Raw genomic sequence first — 26320 nt, 5'->3', positions numbered from 1 at the left:
AATATCCATGAGTTTCTCCCAATTTTTCTGTTAATGAAAATGTAGTAATGTAAATGGTCACATCATCAGCCTTGTACAATCAACAATCCTAATTGCAAAAACACTGACAAACAAGCACGACAGACACAACAAATCAGGGACATCCTGACCAAGAAATGACAGTCTTGTGTCCTCAGTATGTAACTCACTAAATATTCAGTGCATTGATTTGTATGTATTATTATAGCATCTTTCAAATGATTTTAAAGCCATAACTCTTTATATGTGGAAAATCTAGATAATCAGGGCCGAAATTGGTGCAGTAAATGGGAATGGGTAAACAACAAGCTGTGCACTTTAACTTATTGAACAATAGAGGTCTGTTTTGATATTCTTTAATTTAAGAAATGCCCCTTGTGAAGCTGTACTATCCGGGAAACCTTTCCTTATTCATATATGATATAATCAATCATCCTGAGTCCTTCTGCTTCATTTGAGGCTCAGAATATGAGTAATTGCCTCTTATTGTCTTTGGAGGTTGCCAAGGGTTTCCAGAGCTCATTTCTCGAGGCCAAGGGGTCAGCGCCCAGTGGGGGTAAAGTGACGCCGCCTTACTGGAATGTTGTCCTGATGAATTACTACCTGATAAACTAGCCATCAAAAATATTTAACAATAGTAGTGTTGCCATGCCCATGCCAAGCACAAGGTGGGGTACAATGGGCAATTGAGCAACAGGAAACAAAATGAGTGAGCATATAAATACCTTTTTCTCTGAGCTGAAATTCTTCTATGATAGTAAAATGAATGTAGACTGTTTTATCTTATTGGATTTTAATGTTTACTTACAGTTTTGTCTAAGGAAGACAGCTTTCTTGGCAATATTTTTCAATCAACAAAAAGTTGTGTTGTATGGTCCTGTTTAAAAAGAAGTCAGGCTCGGGGAGTGGTGAAGGCCAAGGGAGCAACAGGTGGACTTCAGCTTAACAAAAGGAACACAGCGCAATAGCTAACAGGGGTGGCCCTTGTAAACCATCCTAAGTTCAAAGGTGGCAGTGATTGAGCGGTTGCTCAGCAAGGAAGTCCTCCCCTCAAAATGTGGATCATTCTCTGCATGCCTGAGTTTCTGCCACACCGAGGCCCTGATGACACAAGCAGGCCTGCAATGCGTCTCAGTAGCTTCAACCTTTTGAGTTCTAAAAGACACTGTGAGTTTTTAGAGAAGTTTGGTCAGCTGTAAATTAATTACAGTGCTTCAGAGAGTGTCATTAACTCTGCTAAGTGTGTCTCATTAGTTACTTCCCCAGCAGTTGTTTATATGTTCCCTCTTAATAATTTAGAAGAGCTTCTATATCGTTCACACTCTTTCCTCTTCAACTTAACAGAGATTCGGGAAACATATGAAGATTTGCTATAGGACAACTTACTTAACTGCTGTTCTTCCTTTAATCTTTTAAGTGGAAGTCACAATACTTTGAAGGAGTATTAATAGTTGCTACTGTGCAGGGAACAGCAGAATACCACAAGGTTTAAAGTGTAATTACTGAGTTCAGAGGTTTGACCCCGTGCCACTGAGCTGCTGTAAACTTAATATGTACGCCTTAAGACACCTACAGAGACCCTCATAAGAAAAAGATTTACAGAAATTTGACTCAGATTTGACTTTATCCTCAAATAACCCACAAAGTGAGAACACATTGTCTCAGTGTTTTCCCCCCTTTATAACGGTTTTATATACTTGACCTGGCAGGATCCACATCTTAAAGTCATCAAATGAACCGCAGCATTTTGGAGTACAGTCTTTAGTAAGCCAATGTCAGTCCTTTGAGATTATGTAGATTTGTTACTTAGCAGCCATGACTCATAAGTTCAATCAGACTGGGAGGTATCTCATTCAGGACTCTTTTAGTGAAAACAAAGGGTTTTAGTGCATGCTCTTAAAACAGCCAAACCTCAAGTGACGCATCCTCTCTGCTTTTGTGCTCAGTCCTTCAGTTTGTCACCTTCAAGCTTTTTCCCTCCCACTTCTCCTTTGTGCCGCTGTTCCTCCCGCACGGCTTCTCCATACAAAAGAGAAAACTAGCTGCCGCCTTTTTTAACTTTTTTTAACTGTTTGTGAGAGTGAGTGTATGACAGTTATAGCGTCTACATTCCAGCACAACGGGGAGGTTTCCAAGTAGGTATTTTGCAGTCTCTTCTTGTGTGTGCTGATTTGTCAAATGCCATGTTGGATGGGGTGCTGTGTGGTGTAATGTACGTACGCCAGGGCCATGATGCTCAGGGGTCGGCTTGCCAATGATTCAAGGCGCTTCAGAGTCTCCATGTTGTCAGACGACAGGCCCATCCCACTGTCTGACTGACAGCCCTGATGGTGATGCAGAGACAGACAGCCAAAGAGAATAATTAAAACCCCAAATCTTCTCTTCTTTGTAATGTGAGGTGAACAAATAACAAATATCTAAACGTTAGTAAGTAAACTTTATTTCTATAGAACCCTTCAAAAACAGAGTTACAAAGTTACAAAGTTCTTTACAGGTGCAGATAAGAAATAGCATGAAATACAAAAAGAATCTCAGGTAATGACCAAACATAGTAATACAATCAACATCATAAAGCCATTGGAGCAAAATTATCACCTTTATTTGATACTTGAACATTTAGCTATCAGGATGCCCCTTAAAGCTGGAATGTGGCAGAGACTCAGCAGATCTGATAATGAGGGAGAATGTGTTGCACAGTGTTGGAGCTAAACAAGTAAAAGCTTCCTTACAGTTCTTGGTGCAGAATAAGGAGTTAAAGGATCCAAAATATATAGTGTAGCCAAACTGCTGAGGGCTTTAAAAGTAATCAACAACATCTTACATTGAAATCTAAAACAAGTATGGAGTCTATTCAATTCAGTCAGGACTGTAGTCTGGTGTTTGTCAGAAGACTTGCTGCAACTTGTACCAATTGCTGCCTCAATGACTTTGGCAACATTTCTGATTTGTAGATAGCAAGACTAAACAAGACTTTAAATCTGATGTCTGTTTGAAAGTTCGCTGTCAATGATCCAAGATCAGGGGTTGATTCTGTTATACAGTATAATGATCAGGACCTATTACCATAACTTCAGTTTTATCAGTATTCAGTTGTAAATAGTTAAAGGCCAACCAGTCTTTGATGGCAGCGGGGCAGCAGTGCAGGGAATCCACATTGCTAAGATTTTCTTGAGTAAACGACGTGACGAGTCATTGGCATAAAACTCATAGGTCACAGTGTTGAATAAACAAATATGGCCAAATGGTAGCAGATACAAACTGAATAAAATTGGGCCAAGTATAGAGCCTTGTGGGACTCCATATGACATGACATCCGGGGAAGGAATAAAGTTATCACACTCTGTAGGTACCAATTGAAGCTATTTTAAAATTCATAAAAATAATGGTATATCTTCTCATACAGTTCAAACAAGCCACTATAAATAACGACATTTATGTTTCAGGGTGAAGTTTCTAGTTAATTGTAATCTAACTAACTGCGTGGTTTAGGATAAGTTAGAGCGCAGACTGTGCATCTGTTTCTAGTTTAGGTCCAGAATTAACAACTTACCTCGTGGTTCTTATTAGTCCCGTCCTCCATGGTAACCTCGTCGAAGGTTTTCACACTAGCAGGACGGATCTTGATGTTCCTGGCGAGAAAATATTTCCAGGGTAAGTCTCCAAGAAGTACTCTTTCTGTTTAAAGAATCCTTTGACTGGAGCGCAGAGGCAAAGTTCAGCAACAAAACCACAGGAACTTAATCACTTAAATCAACAACATGTAGCATCTATGACGTTGTACTTTGAAAACACACCTTGTTTACTTTGCATTTCAACACTCAGAGGCTAAAACGACTGCTTAATTTAGCTTAAAGGCTAACTGTCATTACTGCTTTTCAACACCTCAATAAACACACTTGGAGGAGCTGTGAAAACCCAAGAGCTCAACACATATTATTTTAAGTGGACATAAATCTTGAAGCTGGCTCTATGGTTTTTGGGGAAATTTCTCACAAAGCCACAATACTACAAGCTCTCTGGCCATCAAGCTGCTGTGTGTACATTACTTATCAGGTCAGACATAAATGTTATCTTGGCTGAGTTTAGTTTGAGTGTGACAGGAACAGTAATTGTTTGGAATATTATTCAGTGCCAAATGGGGAAATGATTTAGGAATTTCCTTTGCAAAACAGACTCAGCACTGTTTGCTTTTAACAGTCTGAGGATAGGTTGTCTTTAAGATAAGGTGATTTATTTCCTTTGAATGTCTTAAGACATTGCACTGGGACCATGAATGTCTGTAGCAAATGTCATGACAATCCCTCCAATAGTTGTTGAAATATTTCAGTCAGGAACAAAGTGGACTGAGCGTCCGACACATCAACATATCCATCCCTTGAGCCACGTTGCTCGTGCAGCTATATAACAACTATCACTATAAAGAATAGATATAAATAGCAGCATCTGTCCAAGTACATTAGCGTTTCAGGTGTCTGCTTTTTTTTTTAGATTATTTTTTGGGCATTTTTTAGGTCTTTATTGACAGGACAGCTGAAGCAATGAAAGGGGAGAGAAAGGGGGAATGACATGCAGCAAAGGGCCGCAGGTCGGAGTCGAACCCGGGCCCGCTGTGTCAAGGAGTAATCCTCTAATTATGGGCGCCCGGATAGCTCAGTTGGTAGAGCGGGCGCCCATAATTAGAGGATTACTCCTCGGGTGTCTGTTTTATGTAAACCAGCCAGTGAATACATTTTCCATGTTCTCACCAGGTGCTCCCTGAGTCGCGGTGGGAGACGGGTCGTGTGGGCATCTCCTCTGACGGCACTGTGGCTGACGGGTCTCCCACCTTCGCCAGCAGGGCTGTGTTGATTGGTATGTAGTGCTTCCCCTCCTAAGTCAACCAAACAGAGACAGACTATCTAAAAGGGCAGCCTTATGCTTCCATGATGCAAATAATAAAAAGAAGTTGATTTGTTGTGCGAGTTGATGTTGTGTGCACGCTATACAAACACACACATCTACAGGTCGTGGCGAGCAGCCAAAGACACTGAAGTCATGCCTAATAAATCCAATACAAAGTTCATGAAATTAGTGAACGCAGCAGAGTCCATGACCAGCCTTCCTGCACTGTAACAATACCTTTATTAACCAATTAATATTAGTCAAACCCCTCCACTGTTCTTTCTGTCCAGTCTGAACTTTTTTCTCATGAAGAAAAAAGCTTCACAGACTCATTTGTAATGCAACATGCTGTAGTATGTGTGTATGCATGTGAAGTCATGTGTGGCCTTGTCTTTATCTCTTATTACTCCAATCAATCTACAGTCCTGTGTAGTCTTTGCATACGTACTGAAATCTAATTCCTTTTCTTTGTATGTCTCTCTATCTGTCTGCAGTAATGTACATTCTGGACTAGAAGCCATTTCTGTTTAGTGGCTAGAAGTGGAAACTAAGGGCATCTTGTGGATTGTGATGACTAAGAATAATCCCTGTCTTGTTCGGGCTGTGGCCAGTTTCCTGTCACCAGTGATCGTTATTGCTAACTGCTCCACTTTCTTCAATTTCCATCCATCTTTTATAAAAATCATTTTTTCACGACTTTTGTTTAAAATGTCAGTGGCTCATTGAGTTACATATAATATACTATAGTTACCATAATCATAAATTATTTTGTGCTTTATATAGGTGATGGTGAGAGGTTCAAATACATTGATCATATTCATTTGAATAGAGAACAGGACTAGAGGTCTTCAACAGTTCAACTGATAACAAACAGATCGATGGAAAACCTAGCCAAACCTAATTTGTTTTCTTTAAAAAAGCACAGGTGGGGCACCTGGGAAGCTCACCTGGTAGAGCGCGTGAACAGAACCTATGAAAGTCAAAATGTCTGCTGTGAAAAAGGCCTATTGGTACATGTGTCATTACCTTTCAGTGAATTAAGTTTGCATAATAATAAAATACAGATTTGTTTCTCTAGTGCATATTTGTTGTCCTAATTAGAACAAACTTTCTGACAGCCTTATACAATTTACAAACTCCCACAGTTTGTGACATTCCACAGCATTCATACCAGATAATGTTATCTTGCGTCACACTAATAATTACATTGTTTTTTCAGGTGTTTTGAAGTGTGGTTCCTCTTACAAGAATGATGTTGCTATTTTAAAGGGAGCCAAGTGTTTGTGTTTAGTGTTACTTCCCCTCTTAGTTACTCTGAGCAGCTCCCTGGGTGAGACGCCGCTCTGAATCTTCTTTAGGCTGCAGGACTCTGATCAGCAATGCTGCTTCCTGAATATTTGCGTTTGTGACTTAATCGGCAAAACTAGTGACTATTATTGTTAAGTGTTCTGCGAAGCCACAGTATTTATTAGGAATTCCGAAGTATGTGGGGATTTAAACGTGAAATAAAATGTAGTTCCATTATTTGTCATTTACTACGAAAACACTTCTATAAATCTCTTTGGTGTATCACCATCAACCATTTGTGTTCACACTTTATTGACCAATGGTCACATACAATCGATAGCCCAACGTGTGAAATTTGACTTCAGCATTTAACCTATCCTGAAAAGTGCCCGTGGAGCAACTTGGGGTTCAGTGTCTCGCTCAAGGACACTTCGACATGTGGACAGGAGGAGCCTGGGATCTAACCGCCAACCTTGATCTGACCGCTCTACCTCCTGAGCCACAGCGCCAAATCTGAGCTCAACAGCTGCTTATCATAAACTGTTCATTACTGCTACTGTTGAAACAGGCCTAAGACACATCATATGTACTTTTCAAACAGTACACACTCTTTTTTTGTCTATCATACCTGTTGCACGCTGGCCTGAAGTAGATCTCCCAGCTGTTCCACCAGCTCAGTGAAGGTTGGTCGCTCCTGTGGCTCCCCCTGCCAGCAGTCCAACATGGTCTGATATCTAAGAGCAAAGAATACACCACTGAACACAAACTGCAAGACAGACACATGCAAGCCTTCAGCGTTCTGGATAGACACTCTAATGCCAAGAACATACAGTATATTTGGGTTGATGTATTGTAAACTGATAAAAAAAAACTATCCTCAGGGTTAGTAGTCCAATAAACAAACCTCTTTGCATTGAGTGCCCACATCTGGTCCACCTCTAAATCAACTGTCATCTAGAATATTCGTACATACCCTGTTTTCTATTCTCCGGTGATCCTGAGCCTCTGGGGCAGTATCTGATTCTCTTTTGGACTTGGGTGTGAGAGCAGACAGCCTCGCTCAGGTCTCTGACAAGCTGTCAGCGTCTCTGCCCATGTGGGAAGACTCTGAGCCTTTATGTGAGTTTCCATCGTAGTGGCCTGTCTCATTTTGTGGAGGAATTTAGAAACAGAGCACCACGGCTGCTGTTTAAATTACATTGACAGCATGTTACTGATTGGGATTGATGGGGGTGATGGATCCCTCTCCTGTTTTTATTGCAGCAACCACCACTTTCCCTATGGATATCTTAAGTTTTATGTAAATATAACTATTAGTAGTCCCTTTTGGCATCATATTTAGTCAATCTCAAGTTTGAGGACTTGGAAAAGCATATGGTCTGTTGCTGCTTTATCGACCTCACTCCTCCTCTCCAACTGAGTTTGTGTGCAGGGCATCTAAACCTCTCTGCTCCTCTCAGTGTTGTCAGGCCTGGCTGTAAGAAGCCGAGCGGCTGTGATTCCCACGTTAATAAACATAGAGTATACTCGTCCAGGTGGGAGCCTTCCTAACGTTGACAGGATGTGGAGAGCTTGATCCCAGCCTTTATGCATATCATTAAAGGGGGGAAGTATACACATTGTATGATTGCACAATTTAAACCACATTTCCTGCCTGGTCCGCAATGAGAATAAATAGCCTATCCTCGCATGTTTGGGGGCCTTGAGGGAGTGTGGTGTTTCTGAGGTGGAGGGTAGAAATTCTGTCCAAGTGAGCTACTTTGTCCGGTTGGGCAAGTGTGGTAGGATGGGAAGTGAGCATCCTATTTATTGTCCTCCCACTCTCTGAGCAGCATCCGCTAAATTCCTCTGCAATGCATCAGGACGGGAAATCTCATTAACAGACGGAAGATAACATTCCTGATGAATCAGAGCTACAGTGGTGCAAATGATTTTCTCAACACAGACTGCAACCTCAAGTGCTTTTTTAAAAAATTAATTATTTATTACGAGTTTGGGGTGAGGGTCCAGGTGTTAAAAATCTGGGCTTGCAGACACATGTGATCAACTGCAGACCCATTGAGGGGATGAGAGGAATTCACCCCACTGACTCTGAGTGCATTACTGTGCATCCCATTCACACTGATATCAGCAGGTTTTATCTCAGCTTTAAATTAGCAGCCGGCCTCACAGGCCATACACATTTAAAATGTATAATTCTTGGCACCAGTCGGTCTGAATGTAAAGATCTTCTGTTCTGACTGAACACTGTGGTCTGGATTAGATTTTGCCTATCATTTCCAATCACTGTCTCCTTTGCAAAGATGATAAATTCATTTAGTTAGCTTTACTTGGCACAATATGCTTTAAAACTCTGGACCTTTTGATATCACAACATTATTATGCAGAAGAGCAACATTAAGCTTTCAAAACAAATAACATTTGTGGACTATATGAGTCATTTTAAATTAAAACCAGACACAAAGTATGCACACATGTTGGAGTTAGTTGCAGAGCTCAGACTGTGATCGCTGCGTCTGTATTGGCTGTAGATTAAACAGAAGAGTCAAAGTATTCTTATTACAAAAATAACACAAAGTTTGTCTAGCTGCATCACTGACACAATACTCTCTATTCTCCCACAGATATGTATGTCCAGCACCATCCACCAGCCCCTGTTCAAAACAATCTCCAGTCTCTGACTCTCCACGCATGGGGGAACTTGGATTTAAACGTGGTGCTCAGTTACATCTGCCACACTGTCAGTCAGAAAATGCTTCAGAGCTTCAAGCTTTCCGCTACAGAGCTAACCAATAGCTAATGTTTCCTCCTGCAACATTCATGGTAGGATTACCCATGATTCTTATCAGGCACCCCTGACCTGCTGGTGCAACCACAAAGAGGGGTAAAGACACAATGCCTCCTTAGTTGTATATCGATATGGAGCCAAGGCTTTTACATGCTGCCTATATTTTTTTGGCCTCTGTGTGGAAACCATACAGCTGGGATTATGGAGCTGACTGGCTGGGATACACATGACTTGTATATATACTTTTGTTTGAATGAAAAATGTTTGCAATCCCATATTTTTCTTAGACAGATTTACATGATAGGACAGACAATCAGCAAATTAAGTTAATGCTCCCAAACACACTCTACTTCATTGCTCTCTTGAGGTGGATAGCATGCAGGTATGTTTAGTTGACAGAGATTCTCACATTTCAGAGGAAGAGTATTCTGGCGCTCTCATCCTGGTCCCCTCTTTCAGCCTGCAGCAAAATTCTTCATCAATTTGGACTCCAGGGTATGGGGAGGCACCTGGGAAAGGAAAGAGGGTGAGAGGTTGATTGCCAAGTTATTTGTTGTTGTGCATAAAAATGGCCATACACAGTATATGTAGATGTATGTTGCAGTTTACGTTTTTAAGCGAGGTTAAATGATGTTGAAATTGTAAAATTCAAATGCAGGAATATTTTTTAAGAAAATTAAGTTAGTTGCCTGTGCTCAGCCACATAATAACTACAGTGAATGCCTCCCTACAATGTTAATACTTGGATACACTGTTGAGGTATTTTAAAGGCTCCAAAGTAAATCCTTAGGGTGCCATTATTCATAAAGGTGGTTATGGTTACATTTCAAACTACAAACACTTATTGCATGGAAAAGTGTCTGCAGAAAGGAGAGGAATAAAGAAGATTGTGATATGTGCACTTAATACATACAATTAAGAATTTTGTAATGGAATTACACTCAGTTGCTCTTATACATATACACCAGGTGTTTCCTTATTTTGTTTCGTTTTGTATCGATAAGGATATGCTAAATAACAGAAAATGTATGTATGTATAATGCATTACAGTTCAACAGCATCACAAGCTACAGCTTCATAAAGTTCAATCAAAACCTCCCTGAAACAGTTTCAACACAAAGGTAACATTATAACCTTCATAAAGGCAGGGTTTATTGCAGAACTGTATTAGACATCCTGAGTCATAAATATTAATTGTTAATTAATTGTTTGCTTAAATCCCCACGCACAATATAAAACACTATCTTTGTGGCAACACAAATTTATGGAGAAACCACAGATTCAGCTTGGCAAAGTGTAAAGAAATGAAGTTTACTGCATTAGTAAAAGACACAATCTGTGATATGTGCAGAGAAAACATTCAATTAAATCCTAACTGTTACAGTTCACATGGTTCATATTTCTAGTTGCAGCTGATGTGAGGGTTGGTATGTAAACATGCTGTTCAACAACAACAACTGGAACAATTCATTTTAATGTCTAATCTTACATCAAGATGGGAGGGGGGGTGGGGGGTGGGTCTGGTTAACTGTTTGGCATTAACACTATACAAGCAAGCTTTGGATATTTAAACCCACAAAACGGAACTGACACACTTTTGCTTCACAGAGCGATCTGAAAAACACGCTTGGGTTACCCTGGAACTTTTAACCCCCAACATGATCAGGTTGCAAAGCTCACTTCTTTGCCATTTTTCTTGGTCATTTTGTCTCCTTGTTTCCCGATTTATTTTTCTGAGGCCCCGCTAACACTACCCAGATGTGTAAGTGTTTCTTTAACGGAAAAATGTGGTGAGAATGTGTCAAGAGAGAAGAAGAGGGAGAAAGAGACCAAGAAAAAGAAGGAAAGACAAAAGGGAAAGTGTCCTCAGTGCGCTTTACATTTAAAAGAATATGCAATTTCACACACTTTTCTTTCCACTGCAGAAGGTGACGCCGCCGTATGGCAGTGATTCAAAAGCAGCACACAGTCAAAACGTACAGAAGAGCAATACATCCAACTTTGGTTACACTTACTCTTATGTTTTCACTACTTCCCATGGTGACATTTAAACATACAATATTTCATGTTGAGTCTTGCTTTAGAAACGTGTGGTGAGCTCTGTGCCACGGTACACAGGCAATCATGGACCAGCAGACAATGCTGTCTTAAAGGCTGCAGTGGTTTCACAGCAGGGACACACTTTTACACTGATCTGGCTGCCTGGTAACACTGAGTTTGTGTTGCCTGCTGGGATGAAACGGATAACTTAAATAGGAGGTTTTCTCTCGTTTTAATGTGCCATGCCTGTAATAAAAATCACAGTCTCACTTCACTAATGTTTGAGTGGCATGAAAATAGTTTGTGAGCTAAGACCCTTTGTCCTAAAGGCCCAATTACACAGAAGAAGAAGACAGTTATTACCCAGTGCATCTGGTAAGGCTGTTTAGCCTGAGGCACCGAGCGAGTCCACCAAACAAGTAGAGCTCTCTTCTCATTGAACATCTCTGATAACAGAACCCTGTGTTTAACTGAGAAGCCAGGCTTTATGCATATGTGGGGATGATAAACACAAACTACCAGTAAATGTGAATTGAATGTCAATATTTAAATTTCACTAGGAAATAATGGTATCCTGTAACTACAGACTGGGGCATTTGTATGTATTTGTATGCAAGGTATTACAAATATTGTAATGAAACAGGTTTTAACTTTGAAGAAAATAAATCACCTTTGTAAACAATGGAACTTAATACGTCAACATTGAAGTCAGTGTATCACTTGTATTGAGTTTATTATAGATGTTTGGTTGCTTTCACACTTGTTTTATGTGTGCATAAGTTTAGATGTGTGATTTTTCCAAAAGCAAAGTTCCTTTGCTCCTCTGTATGTTAAACAGCATGTGAACTATAAAACTAGTGGTTAATGCTGAGCCACGACACTTACCCAGAGAGAAGATCTCCCACATGAGAACACCAAAGGACCAAACGTCACTCTGAGTCGTGTAGATCTTGTCAAAAATGGCCTCAGGTGCCATCCACTTCAGCGGCAGTCTGGCCTGTGCAGACATTGAGATACAAAACAATTTACTCCCTTATCTCAGCGGTGTGGACATCTCACTAATTACACATCTGTTTTTGTCACATCTGTGGAGCAGGTGCTGCTTTTGATTTAGCTAAGACTTATTTAGACTCCTAAATATTTAGGTTCCCTTTATCTAGTATAAAAAAAAAAAAACACAATGATCTCAATTATTTTCTTGAGATTTCCAAGAACAGCTGTATTTATGCAGTCCTCCTTGTTTCTGCCAAGTCAGTAATAGCTCACTGTTTGCATGTAATCTATTAGTTAAAATGCGTTGAGCATTTTTTTTCTGTAAGACAGTAAATACCAGACAGCTGGAAAAATACTCGACTAGACTTTAATGAACTTACATCTCCTTTGCGCACATAATCCGGGTCTTTGTAGATGTCTCTGGCAAGTCCAAAATCACAAATCTTCACAACATTATTCTCAGAAAGCAGGATGTTTCGTGCAGCCAAATCACGATGTATGCACTAATGAGAAAAAGGAAGAAACACAATCTTATTCACTGCGTTAGTTAAACCTTTCTGCATGTAATTGACTTCGCAACGGTACTCTGTGTGCTATAAAGCATGTCTGCTTGCAGGGCAACACATGGTCAAGTCATTAGTGATATTACAATAGAAAATGATGTGTTCCATATCCAGGCTCAGAAATGGTCTGTAACAGGTTATTTACAACAATGGCTTCATTCTCTAATCAGTCCCATCCGGTCTGCCCAAATTTATGAATGACTTGAAAAATGAATGAGTTCTATACTGATAGCCTTTAGAAACACTGGAGTTACAGGGTGTCATAGTAGAGGCAAAATGGTGCACACTTAAATTTAAGAAAAGTCAAATCTTTTAGGTTGTCTTTTTCTGTATATTTATTAATTTACAATAAACTGCATGCACGACAACCTTAAACGATTTGACTCTCTCTGAACCAGTTTGCTTCTACTTGGACATTCTGGTTTAAACACACCAGTTACACACGGTTCAGTACGGTGATCTTTCACTATACGGAGTAAAATGTGTCCAAATTAAATACAGTCAAAATAACATGATCTTTAAAGGTCCAATATGTAATATATTTACTGTAATAAATCCAAAAATGACTCCAAAATGTCATCAGATATTAAGGAAACATGCTAAGTTGAAATACTACCTTTTCTGACATCATTGCTAATGCCAGTATTTTCTCCTTTTGAAATTTTCGTTCCGTGACGGAATTTCTGTTTGTGTTTTTGCCTGTGTGTTGTTATCAACTGCCCAGTTTGACAGCCAGGCCGGGTTGCCAGATATACCTGTAAAAACGTAAACCCAGCGCACTACAGCTTTAACGTTAGTACAGCCATGAAAGCAGCACTCAAACGAACGGGATCAACGGAGATAAATTCTACATGACATAAAAAAATCAGCATGTTTCTAACAGTTGCGTGACCAGAGACGTAACAAACCCCGGGTAAATATTGGAGATGTATTTGAAAGATGGAGACAGCTTAGAGCCCAAAAGGACGCCGAGTTGGCTAATATACTCCTGAACAGGTAAGCACTAGCTTTGGGCTAATTTATCACAGCTACCCGAGTAGTAGAGAGAGAGAGTACCCGAGTTGGTTACTCGCAAAAACAATTGAGACACAGCCAGTAAAGTGATCCCGACTGGTCCTGGCTAACGACGCCATGCTAACCCTGCTAACTGCTAACATTATCGGAGGGCCAGGCAAGCAATCCACAGCTGTTTACAACGTGTACAATGGTGAGTTATTTTAAGCCAAGAGAGGGAGGCTGTGAATCGGGAAGAGAGGACCGTGAGTTTGCAGTGTGTTTAGCAATTGTTGCCGCAATTCTAAGCCAATGAAGTGTGTTCAGTCGGGTGGAATAGGACGGCAAGGTAGTGGTAGTTTTAGTAGTTCCTATCCTGGCGTGTGGAGAGGACGACGAGGTTGTCGGGTTTTTAGCGGTTCCTACTGTAATTCTAAGCCGAAAAAGTGTGCATGTCAGTTGGGTACAGAGCTCCGCGTAAGCACGGGTTTTTATGACTGTCAATATAGCCAGCATCTAACGTTAGCTACTCCGCTGTCTAACAGTGTTGGATGCTCTGGTATCAGCCTGGCAACCAACGTGAACTTCGAGTCTGGGCAGGAGGGGGCGGGTGAGACGACTCTCTCCAGTATTTTGAATTTGTACTGCAGTAACTATTTTAAACACTAGCTGTCAGTATTACATATTGGACCTTTAAATTAAAAAAAAAAACACAACACATACAACATAGATTTTGAAAAAATGTATATTCAGCTGTTTAAAATTAAATAGATGTCTTAAGAGTGATTTGTGTGAAGGGAGAATACCTTGCGTGAAGCCAAGAACTCCATGCCTTTTGCAACTTGGAAACTGTAGCAAATTAAATCTTCCAACGTCAGGACTCTCTTATATAAATCCTCAGATTCTGTGAAACGAAAGAACACAAAGTTTTCCCAGTGAAACAGATTTTTCAAATTGGATGTATGTGGCGTTTAAAGTTAGGACAATACTCCTACTATTCCTACTCTTCTAGGCTTTTGTTTAAATGCAGTCAGTCTGATCAGCAGCTCTCTGTCAGATAATTCAGAAAAGATGAAACGGTCACAATTCTCATGGGGAAACTGCAAATGTAAAAACAAATCATCTTAACAATCCGTCCTGTCACGTACGTGTCTCCTCCTACACACTCTGTCTTTAAAACATCCTTTACAGACGAGAGATGAAAACAAATTACAATTCCTCTTTTTTTTCTAATGTCAGGTGAAATGTGTGGTTATGGACCGAGTGTGCTGGTCGGGGGTCTGAGAGAGGAACTCACAAGGAGTCCTTCCACTGGCCCACCTGAGTAAACAACTAATCAAACCAGAATCAACACATCAGGAACAAAATGGCTGACGTGCCGTGCCTGAGCCGTAGCCACAGAGCAGAGCAACACTTAGGTCAGGACAGGAAATAAACAGACGCCTCCCCAGACTCAGTGGGGTGACAGTGGCTCCTGCTGCAGTGATTGTACTGCTGAACAGGAGGAGGAAACGTCCCATCAGACTCAGGCTAGAAAACAATCTGAAGAGAGCTTTCATTCCTGGGTAGGAAGGGTGGAGCAGAGGTGACAGGAGGGGGCGGAGGGAGACAGCAGAAGGGACAAACAGAAGCGGGGAGGGAGGAGGGGTTGAAGGGAAGTAAGACGTGCTTGGCCTTTACCTTCTTCCTCTTCCTCTGAGTCGCAGTAGCTCTTATCTTCGATGAAGCCAGAGCTGGCCGAGCTTCCGGTGCTGGCCACACTCTCCAGGCGGCGCTTCATCAACTCGCTCAGCTCGCAGTCTGATCCTGACGACACCCCCTTACCGTCCTGGCTCTGACCAGCACACACACACACACACACACACACACACACACACACACACACACACACACACACACACACACACACACACACACACACACACACACACACACACACACATCATGTTAAATGAGATGAGGTTAAAAGCCGCTGCTGACATGCATGGGGTTTTCACTGCTCATACCGCTGACAAGCTTATAGCCAGAATGATGAGAAAGCAAGAATTCCGGAAAGTTTCAATCATGCAGCTTGAGACTCACCTTGTAGACGCGAAAGTCGTCTCTCTTGCCTCTCAAATAGTTGGACAAGTTGCCATATTTGCAGAACTCCACTATCATCATCAATGGGCCTGTTAAGATGGTATATCTCTTATGATTATTTTTACTCTCGTGTTATAGTTCGGAGATGACAATTTTAACTTAAAGTTTAAAATTGAACTGACAATTGCACATGCAATCTAGCATCAATTTAACATCTTTTTTTCATATACATTATATTTTCTACACCCAAGAAACTTTCTCAGTAATAAAGCTCACCTCCAGGCTTCGTGCAGGCTCCCAGCAGGTTGACCACGTTCAGGTGATGGCCAATGTGGATCAGGATCTTTAACTCTGACATCAGAGCTTTCCGCTCATTTGATGTAGCGCCTCCTGTAATAATGTGAACACATATAGAACGTGTTCAGCATTGGTTGTTGTATCATTAAATATACTGTATACGTTTTCCCAATAAATTCAATTTTTTTTGTTTCATACTCCTTTAATTTAGTTTTAAGATCACTCCAACAATGTTACCTTCAACAATATAAATGTATGTAAATGTAAATAATAACTTACTGACTTAATACCCCACCCTGTGTCTCGACCTCCGGGTTCCCAGACGTTCAGCCACAATACAACCCCGTTCATCCCTGGCAATCGAGCCCATTATTCACCCCCCGCTCCTCGACCCTCTTCACCCCACCTTACATGACCCTCACCCTACCTATCCCGTAACCTCTGGTTGTTCCAAATCAAACTACTTTTATATTGAACAATGTGGTTTTGTAAGATAAACCACATTAAGATAATATCCAAAGATAACGATATGAAGAAGGAAGTCTATGCAGGTCTGCTCTTACGTTCCAAGATACTTTCATACACACTCAAACACATAACATGGAATTTATGTTTTAATAGTTTTATCTAGGTTTCAAGAAATTATTTTCACCTGTATGAACATTTGACTTTGAAAATGGCATTTGCAGTGAAACAGCCAGTAGTGTAACCATTTATTGTACTAACTTTAAGAGACTCGGGTGCATAATTAACAGCTTGTTGGCATTTTTTGTCTGCCCTCCCCATTACTGGAGGCCTATTCCGAGGCCTTGTTTACTGTAAACTGTGGTAAACAGTGTCTTTTTGCAACTGGAAACACAACATTTGGATGCATGGGGACTTATTAAACTATTTTTGTAGAAATTGGTAAAAACAGAAAAGCTTTTTTTTTATAGTTTGTTAAAGTTACCAACTCAAAAATCTCATGCGTCTCATACATTATGACAATAACATATGACATGTTTATACCAAAATGTGTACATATAAAATCTAAACATCCAGTTGATGATATTTTTCCCTGCTTACCTTGCATTTAAAAATGAATTCTGTTTTAGCAGTTTGCAAGTATAGTGAGAATTTTTTTTTGGGGGGGGAAACACTGGTAGCTTGGGGGAATTTGATTTTGAGAGTTCATTAGATATGATGGAAAAATAATAGTATTGCTTTAGGCCCAGCGATGGAGGACATTCTCAAAGATATATGCCAAAAATTTAAAGAAATAAAATGGGAGGTGCTCACATTACATACCTGACTTTGATAAGTCTGAACAATGGTATAAAGCTTTAACATTGCATTATGAAAATCAAGATTTAAGGGTTGTTTTATGTTGCTTCAAACAACCAGATATTTATGAGCTAGAAGCTAAAGCAGCCAGGGAGTCTATAGCTAAACCACGGTCAATTTGAGGAGATCTGCTGCTTTCTATTAACTTTGATCTATGACTAAGAACAGCCAGAGTCGTTCCTCTCAGAGTCTGTGATTTATGCTGAGACAAGATTAATGATATGATAGTGACCAGTACATCTAACCAACAGCCCTATTTTTCATGATACAGCATCCCTATATCACCAATCACTCAGAGTTCTGCAGTATGCTTCTCTAGTAATGTAAAAATAAAAAGCTAGATTTTTTGAAAATTAGATGTCATTTACATACTCTAATAAAGCTGGGGTGAATGAATTAGCTAAATGTCTGTAGTTAAAACTCTTTTCAGCTTGTTGGTTTTCCTGTTTTCATTTTTGATCCAACATTCATTGAATATTTAGAAAGACGTTGGAATGGGATTGTAAATAATTCCTCTTAAAATTCAAGACCGGAGACAGCGGATACTTTCCAAATGTTGGAATCTCTAAAATGTGGTAAAAATAAACTTTTTTTTATTGCTCATTTTCTACTTGTTTCTTCAACTTTTGAACTCTTTTCCTCCTGCAGATTTTGGACATTCTGATCTGAGCTGTCAGATCTACATACACTCAATCTTTTCATCAAGAACAGGGTTAAAGGCCTTTACCTCTAACTGCACTTTGCGAGGAACACACATTGCTTGGAACACACATTGCATGCTTTACTTTGGACCAATACGCCATAAAACATTGGCTGCAGGCACATGTGGTTCTGTAGCTCATGAACCTGATTTGTGCACAAGAAATAAATCTTCTGTAGAAATGACAGATAGCTGTTATTCATCTGCTACCCATACAACAGTAGATACTGTTACATTTATGCTGGCCTGTCTATCATGAGTGGCGGTACCTCTAGGATGAACAAGAGGGGCCATGTGGGCAAACTACATATGTGAAAAAAACCAAGATGTTTTGTCAATACGAATGCTGATTCTTTTCCAATACTGTTGGAGTGACAGTATGAAAATGCAATGAGATTTTGACATCCTACCTTTCAACATTTTGACAGCAACAGTCTTGCAGGTTGAGAGCTTGTCGATCCCAAAGGCAGAAGCCTCTACCACTTTTCCAAACGCTCCGTGGCCAAGAGTTTTGCCTGGCAAAGGAAGAAGGTATTTGGTAAGTGGAACGACATTAGAGTTTCCTATCCCTTGGGCAGAAAAATCTGACTGGATTCCCTGTCAGTCAGGCTATGGGTCTGTAATTAAAACAACACGCTGGCAGGCAGTTTCTCTGGAGAATTTATGGCTCACGTAAGACTGGATGACAGCACAGGTCACTGATAAGTAATGACCCTACACAGCACCCTAAACAGCTGCAGAGAGGGGTGACACCTATTTCATGTATCCTAATGTGACTGTGTATATTCTCACCATGAACCACTTTTAAAAATGAACTTTTAACCTTTTGTTAACTTCTTGTCTGAGTGCTGATATTCACCCGCATTGCTCTGGGTAGTATCAGGTGTTTCTGGCAGACAACCAGAAATATCAGACACAGTGATGTAAATGAAAGTAACAGTAAAATCACTAAATCACTGATTTTTTTTTTTTTAAATCTACATAATCCCATTCATCACCACGAATAACAAGGACATTACCTGCTGGGTTGTTTACATTTTCATTCATCCAGCTAACTAGCTAGCTATTTACACACACTGATACTGTGAGATATCACAAGCGTGACTCTGGATGTTCTGAATGTTTAAACATCATTTAATTTGTGGAAAGTTAAGGATTTCAGCTTCTGTCAACCTATTTAAAATATAAAAAGTGTCTAAAGTTGGCGCCTTATTATTGTCTGTAATATATGAAACTCTTTCAATATGAGACATTTCCCCGCACATTGGATTCTCACCTAGTCGCAGGCGGTCTCGGGGAAACTCCCATTTGCTGCTGTCATACTGAAGAAGATCATTCTGCTCCTCGAGGGGACACTCGTCGGGGTCAATGATGATAGACGGACCCATCTTATAGTGTTCCGGTTGCTGAGGACAAATATGAATTTCATGATTATCTTCAAGAGGTTTTTGATAATGACAATCATCGCACAACAACCAAGTTTTGAAATTACGTTTCATTTCAAATGATCAGTAGGTGGTAAAATGGAAAAAATGTTGACATGTACATGACTATTAAAATTCTTGCTCTACACACGTCAATGTTTTCTCACTTTCTTTTTTTGCATGGGCACATTATGTTCTTTTTTGACTGTAGAAATATGAGCTAACACTTTCCTTTGGTCATGATATGTGGGAATCATAATCACTGGCTAAATTTGTATTTCAGAAGAAGCATGAGTCAGTCGCTTATGCAGAGTCATTGGAGAAAAATCACAACTGGCTTGACACTTTTGGTTTCTGATTTAAAGAAGTAATGTAACTTCTTACCTTCCTTAGCTTGCGGATGAAGAGGATAAGCATGAGCCAGAGGAATGTGGCTGCAGCTCCCGTACAAACCAAAATGATTACCTCAACGTTTGGTTTCCCTTCATCCCCTGAAAAAGAGAATAACTGTTATCAACTACCAGACCTCTTTGGCAAAGAAATCACTGTGTACTTTTCATGATCTCATAAATTGTCACATAATATTGGCAGGGATTTGTGGAGAATTGTGATCCAAAAAAATTGCTAATATTTCTCTGACAGATTGTATACCAAAAGGAAGTGGAAACACACTTTGGTGTTTATTTCTGGCTTGTTTGGGACATGCATACCACACTTTTTCCTATAATATCTTCATATACCTTGAATCTGTGCAAAATGTTTCCGGCTCTTATTTCATGCGATCTTTGACAAAACAGCCAAAGCAGAACATGCACACTGCTTGATGGAATGGATAACAATAACTGTTGAATATCAAGAGAAATTCAAGTTCAGCTTATGTAATAAGAATATATTTAAGTGCCTAGATGTGAACAAAACTGGTTGCATGATATCTTACCTTCACTGCCATCTTCACCTTTTACATGCCAACATGCAATTCATTTTACATGACAACACACACATTAGGAGACATGCTAGTCCAATTATCTACTGTGTGTTTCCAGTTCCTTGGCTGTTGTAGCAGTCAATCTCTTTGCACTCATTAGTGGACCTTTTAACACTTCACAGAGGTCATGTCCTCAAGGTAAGGACCCTCAGCCAGAACCTTGATCATAAAACCCTAGAAGGAATTCACTTGGCATTCCTGGCAGCCACAGATATTCTGTCAGGGGAAACTTTTCAAACTGAAGTCAGACCAGAGCTATTTGTAGCGGTGACAAGAAAACATGAGGCCAAGAGGGCCTCGGACATGCAGAATATGCATATGACTCTACTGCTTAGATGGATGATTAGCGTATTTGATGTGATCGGTAGCCACACTGCCTGCAGCACACACCACTTCACATTGAGAAACCAGTATTGTAAATGCAGCAGGCTTCTGGTGAGTGTTTATTCTTTTTGATGGTTAGGTAATTGATATCTCAAGGTGTCTGAATGACTTACCAAGCACAGTAACAACAGCACTTGTTTTCGCGATTCCCTCATCATTGACGGCTACGCACTCATAGAGACCCTCATCATCTTTCTTCACCCTCTCGATGGTCAGAACCCCATCCTTTCCCAGAGTGATACCTGCAACACACAATCTCTCAGTCAAACTGATAATGTTTAAAAACGTGTGGCATTTGACACTTGGGACTCTTGTTGCTGTAAAAAGTGTGGCTGAAAACTAACCCGCTCTCGCCACAGCTGAAGTTGTGTTAATGCAGAATAACTGAATTTCTACTCAGGATGTTTTAAACACTTTTAGCCAGAAATATATTTTTCGTGAGAGCTCAGGTTATGAAATCATATTAAAAGGATTTAGCATACTTATTTTCCCACAGGATTTAGAGTGCTGTGATAATTGTGTGCATATTAAATGCAAATATTACTAGCTGAATCCAACTGAATGCAACCTTTACTTTGAAATGTAAATTCAGCTTCAGAAAGGGCATCATCTGCACTCAGCATCATATATGTTGTTTAATTGTGCTTAGGGAATACTGTATATGCCTTCCAATGAAGAAACATTTTCTCTAAAAAAAAAATGCTGGCCTGGCTTTTGACACAATAGGAAACTGTCAGCGGCTTTCAAAGGGAATGACAGCTCCACCTGCTGATTACGTAGTCCTACTAATAACAACATGTATTTATTCTATATCCAGTTTGTGCAGTGCTGCGCCAGGATTGCACTTGTGCCACTGGTCACCAAAATTGCAAAAATTATAAAAAATAATTTATTATATGATGTTCGTAGCACATGGATTTGTATTCTCAGGTTACCTGGGCCTTCTTCCACTGGAACATCATTTTTGTACCACATGATGTATGGACGAGGAACTCCCAGAGCGAAACAAGCCAGCATCAGGGTGCTGCTACTGTTCACATCTTGATTAGTCAGATTTTGACTCAGCCAGGGGCGTTTTCTCACTGCACCAAACAAAACAAAACAGAAAGTTTGAATTAAAGATGCTGTTGCTCTTTTACTGTCTTGTTCAGACAGCGACTCATCAAGTGTTGCGAGTTGTTTTTTTGTGTTCCTGTGTGTGCTAACCAACAGAAACATCAGCTTCTCATATCCCCCTCTAACTTACCATCCACAGTAAGTTCACTGGTCTTGAGTTTAACCCTCTTGTGGAGCTTGTATGCTTGGCACTTGTAACCTGTATTGCTGTTTTGGGACACATTATGCAGACGGAGAGAAATGGAAATGGAGTTGTTGCTAAGCTGCAGACTGGACACATTGGAAGTGATCATTTGATTTCTGGAATCCAACCACCGTAGATCTGTGTAGAGGTAGCGAGTTGCCCGACAGGTCAGAATGACGTCATCCCCCTCGATGGCTGTCCAAGGCTTGGTGGTGATTTCCTCAGGGTGATCTAGAATGAATTAGGAAATTAGGATTCCAATGGTGTTAAATCCTTATCAGTTCAATCTTTAATGATCAGAATGGGGTCAACTACAGTTAATAATTGTGAATAAAGAGCATTTTACCGTGCCATCTGTTTTACATTTATGAACAGAGACACGTATCCTGCTGGCCTGAGATCTTGTTGGACAATAATTTTGAACACAAAGCTGCTCGTCACAATGCCTAGAATGTTAAATTTGCAGTTATTTCCTGTTTCATCACTGTAAATTGGAAGCACGTTGCCGGTGGGCAGCATGGCGCATGCTGCACTCAGTCTGCACTGAGTCTGAGCCCCGGGGGAACCTGCTGGCATCGGAGCAGGAACGCAGTTATTCATAGCTGTTTTTAAATGCGTGCCATTATAGCGCTCCATATGGCTCAGGACATGTTTGCCTCTCTTCCGCCCTGAAGCCGTTCAGCTACAGTGGAAGATGGTTTTAATTAATTCCCCATTTGTTTTCTTTATTGCACAATACAATCTGCAAATTTCTTTCCTGTTTTTGTCATTCATTGCAGCGTGTACATACATGCAGATCATTTAAAAGAATCTAGTGTACAGAATACTGTGCTTTGTAATTATTGCAACAGCACATTTCTGTGTGCATTTTCAGCTGAGCAGTTACAATTTAAATGTTGATATTTCCTATTCTTGTGACCTGCTTACCATCAACGTAGAAAGGGATTATCATTGTGCTGGTGCCCTCTTCATTATGGGCCATACAGGAGTACTTTCCTGACATGCTAGCCTCTCCTATCACCAGGGTGCTCACAGTCTAATTGGGATAAATAGGGCAATTGTTACAGATTGTTCAAAGCAGAATAAAACATGTTGAGATAGATAAACAACAAATGCTTAATATCACAATTCAGAATTCCACTTTGACTTAGACTTTCAGCGTGACTTATTCTTGGGGTTTCAATCACCATCAGAGCAATGAGTCCCTGTTAACAGGCGGGTGAGAGGTCCGGAGCCTGGTCTGTTTTATACTCTCCCGTGCATCACATTAATGAAAGGATACATCTGGAGTTTAAAGCGCACTGAGTCTCCTTTAGACCTGCGCTATAGATCTAGTGCCGGGGCTCCATGTCCACTTCCTGAAAAGCACTTCTAATGCCACACTCAATTTTGTCATTGCACCAGTACAACATTTTAATGGCTTAAATAGACAAAATAATAAGTGAAACTTGGGTGAGAGCCAGACTGCATGGGGCTCTGTTTAGTGTTCATGGTAACATCTGTTTTTTTGGGGGCAGTCAGCTACATCAAAGAGAGTAAATGATGTGGGTGTATGCTGGCCTACACTTCCTGGGCTTGTAGGAGCTATTGTGCCAACTCTCAAGACAAACAGCTGTAGCCATGAAACACTTTCAGTGTCCCTGTACTTACAATGCTCACCATACAAACATTCAGGCAGTAAAAGAATAAGTGTTTAAAAGTTATTTCATATTGTCCAATTGATGTAGCTCTGACACTTGTCAAAACACTGATGGAGTGGCCTTATGGTATTATGTTACGGCTTTTACTCACTATGATGTAACCTGAGCTCGAACACAGTCATTTAAACAATTGTGCACAGTCCCTAAGAGGTGACCTGACCAGACGCACTGTGACCTCGGTGCCCACGTCTTCCCCCTGTGTTTTTCTTATATTATGACCCGGGCCAGTCTCCCTCTCTACTGGGCCTTCTGGGGAGGCCCGACCCTGACTACGTTCTTATTCACGGGCCAACACGATTTATGTGGGGTGACAGTGAGGAATTCACTTCCAACAAATCCCTCTTCTTTTAAACTGTTGCTTGTTATCATTGACCCTTAGTCCTAACCCTCATAAAGCACCAGCGTTTGGCCACAAGTACTTGTAAATAAGTGGTGCCTCCCTATTTATGACAGAGACATATTAGAACTGATGCCCTGTGAAAATTGCCAAATTTACAATTACTTGGTGAGCAAATAATTTATATGATTGTTTCATTCAGTGCTTAATCAGTCAGCAGGAGTCAATAAATGACATAGTTATGCACCAGAAACACAGGTGAAAACAGTGAACAAAAAGATTTGGATTGAGAATGATCACTGATACTTTCTCCAGCGGAAAACCTTTATGCCTATAATTCTGTTGCCTAATTTGACCCAGCCTGCTGTGATAGGTTTCTTTAACCTAATCCTTTAGAAAGACTCTCGCAAGGCAGTGGAGGCCTGCTCTTAATTATGTTTAGGGTGAACAGTTTTAGTAACAGGCTCCCACAGGACAGCAATGTCTACAGTTTCCATATTTTGTGACATGGCAACATGTGTTTGATGTTTCCTCTTAAAAGCGGACAGACTGGTAGATCCCTCATTGATACCTTAGTGTTGATTGCAAAAAAACAATATTTTGATGTGTAAAACAACTTAAATTTGCTTAAATTCATAGGTGTGATGGACTATTTCTATCTGCTTAAATGTGCTGTTTTCATGATAAAATATTGCTTCTATAATTACATTACATACAATTACAGCAGTATGTGCTTACAGAACAAAAGCACAATTACAGCTGTTTTTCAGTGTGTATAGTGGCCCGTCGTCACAGGCAATGTTGAAGGGGAGAATCTATAAATGTCTGTTCTCAGCTCTTGGCACACGCATGGCTTAACACCATATAGCTTTTGTTCATGTTTATAAGGCTTAGCTCCAAGAGTCTCAACAGCCGAAAAGATTAACTGATGTCAGAATAAAAGATGTTTCTCTGGCAAGGCCCAGGATGAAGCTGCAGCTGCTTCATTTACAGGCCTTCTTCATCTGAAAAAACAGTGAAATGGAGGGTGCATTTCACTCCAGTAGGGGGAAATGAACTGTGTCTGTCAGTTATGGGTGCACCATTTCAAAGGACAGGAACAGTCTGGTAGAGATCTTGCTCGTTATAGGAAGGCTTTTATACGAAAGGAAAACCAATGTAGTTATCCAAGTATGTTAGATTTATGTTGCAAATGTACAGTATTCATCAATATAGCATCTTCCTTGTCAAATGCACCACATCATATGCGGGAAGCCAAGGGATTTCCCCAGATTTTCCTGGTTGCTTATTTCAAGAATAAATGAAGCCTTTTTAAGAAAAGCAATGAAAAACAAGATTCACTTCTTCAAAAGGGACTGCTGAGGGCTTTTCCTGGGTTTTGGTCACAAATAAGTCAAAACTAATGCAGACAAAGTGAATAATTTTCAGTGATGAAAAGTACAGCATAACTGCCAATAGCAGAAAAAATGATGAGGATTTATGGATCTCAGATGTTGCATCTGACTTTTAAGCCCCGGTCACAGGAGGTTTCTACTGAAATCTGACCTAGCCATTGGCTATTCTCTGCATCTCAAGGCCTCTTCTTGATCCACTAGGATATAAAACTGTTGAGTTGGTCACTGCTATTTATCAACCACATTTTTCATTTCATACTTACAAGTGTGCTACAAATGCATACGTTGTTTAAGAAAACATATGGAAACACTACACATAAAGTTAAACCACATACCTTATTTTTTCCTTTAACCAGTTCACGTTTGACACTTATACTCTTAATCCAGTTTTGAGAGTAGTTTTTCTTGTCATCAATGTTGACCAGGATTGGCTTAGTGTTTGCAATGCAACTGCAGGACAGAGAAAATGTAATAAGACCAATTAGCCATGCTGTCAGTATTAAACAATAAAACACAGTATAAGAAAGCCGACTTCCATGTTGTTTTAATTGGGAACCTATCCTACTGTAAAATTCCTACTGGTATTTTAAAAGACCACTGAGACTGATCAGACCGAAACCAGGTCTAGACCAGCTTGTCTGGGTTATAAAACCAAGAGAAAGCATTGATTTGACCCCCACCCCCAAACACTTCACCGCCCGTGGTGGGGAACAATCATCCTGATGAGAGGAGAACAGAGGAGGAAACAGCGACAGGAAGGGCTGTGCTATGCGTCACCTCGTACAGGAAACCCTCCCCCCCCCCACACGTTCTGGCCAGAGGAGATAAGGT

The 26320-nt window shown here is 40.3% G+C and overlaps 1 protein-coding gene across 3 annotated transcripts in view; it reads right to left on the bottom strand.

Moving 5' to 3' along the window:
- kdrl (kinase insert domain receptor like) overlaps positions 1–26320 on the bottom strand; it is a 48978-nt gene that overhangs the window by 2800 nt on the left and 19858 nt on the right. For all 3 annotated transcript variants that reach the window (XM_036001727.1, XM_036001728.1, XM_031303284.2), the window contains 19 exons: positions 25825–25939; positions 22986–23094; positions 22005–22289; positions 21694–21840; positions 20872–21000; positions 19774–19880; positions 19242–19371; positions 18376–18480; positions 15922–16035; positions 15646–15734; positions 15244–15397; positions 14370–14467; positions 12388–12510; positions 11900–12011; positions 9384–9483; positions 6815–6920; positions 4764–4888; positions 3569–3647; positions 2239–2342 (listed from right to left, as the gene is read on the bottom strand). In XM_036001727.1, the coding sequence (XP_035857620.1) occupies positions 2239–2342; positions 3569–3647; positions 4764–4888; positions 6815–6920; positions 9384–9483; positions 11900–12011; positions 12388–12510; positions 14370–14467; positions 15244–15397; positions 15646–15734; positions 15922–16035; positions 18376–18480; positions 19242–19371; positions 19774–19880; positions 20872–21000; positions 21694–21840; positions 22005–22289; positions 22986–23094; positions 25825–25939 (2331 nt within the window). The remainder of the gene's footprint in view (positions 1–2238; positions 2343–3568; positions 3648–4763; positions 4889–6814; positions 6921–9383; positions 9484–11899; positions 12012–12387; positions 12511–14369; positions 14468–15243; positions 15398–15645; positions 15735–15921; positions 16036–18375; positions 18481–19241; positions 19372–19773; positions 19881–20871; positions 21001–21693; positions 21841–22004; positions 22290–22985; positions 23095–25824; positions 25940–26320) is intronic.

The sequence above is a fragment of the Sander lucioperca genome, chromosome 1, assembly GCF_008315115.2.
Source record: "Sander lucioperca isolate FBNREF2018 chromosome 1, SLUC_FBN_1.2, whole genome shotgun sequence".
NCBI classification, from domain to species: Eukaryota; Metazoa; Chordata; class Actinopteri; order Perciformes; family Percidae; genus Sander; species Sander lucioperca.
This window is presented reverse-complemented; position numbering and strand designations above follow the sequence as displayed.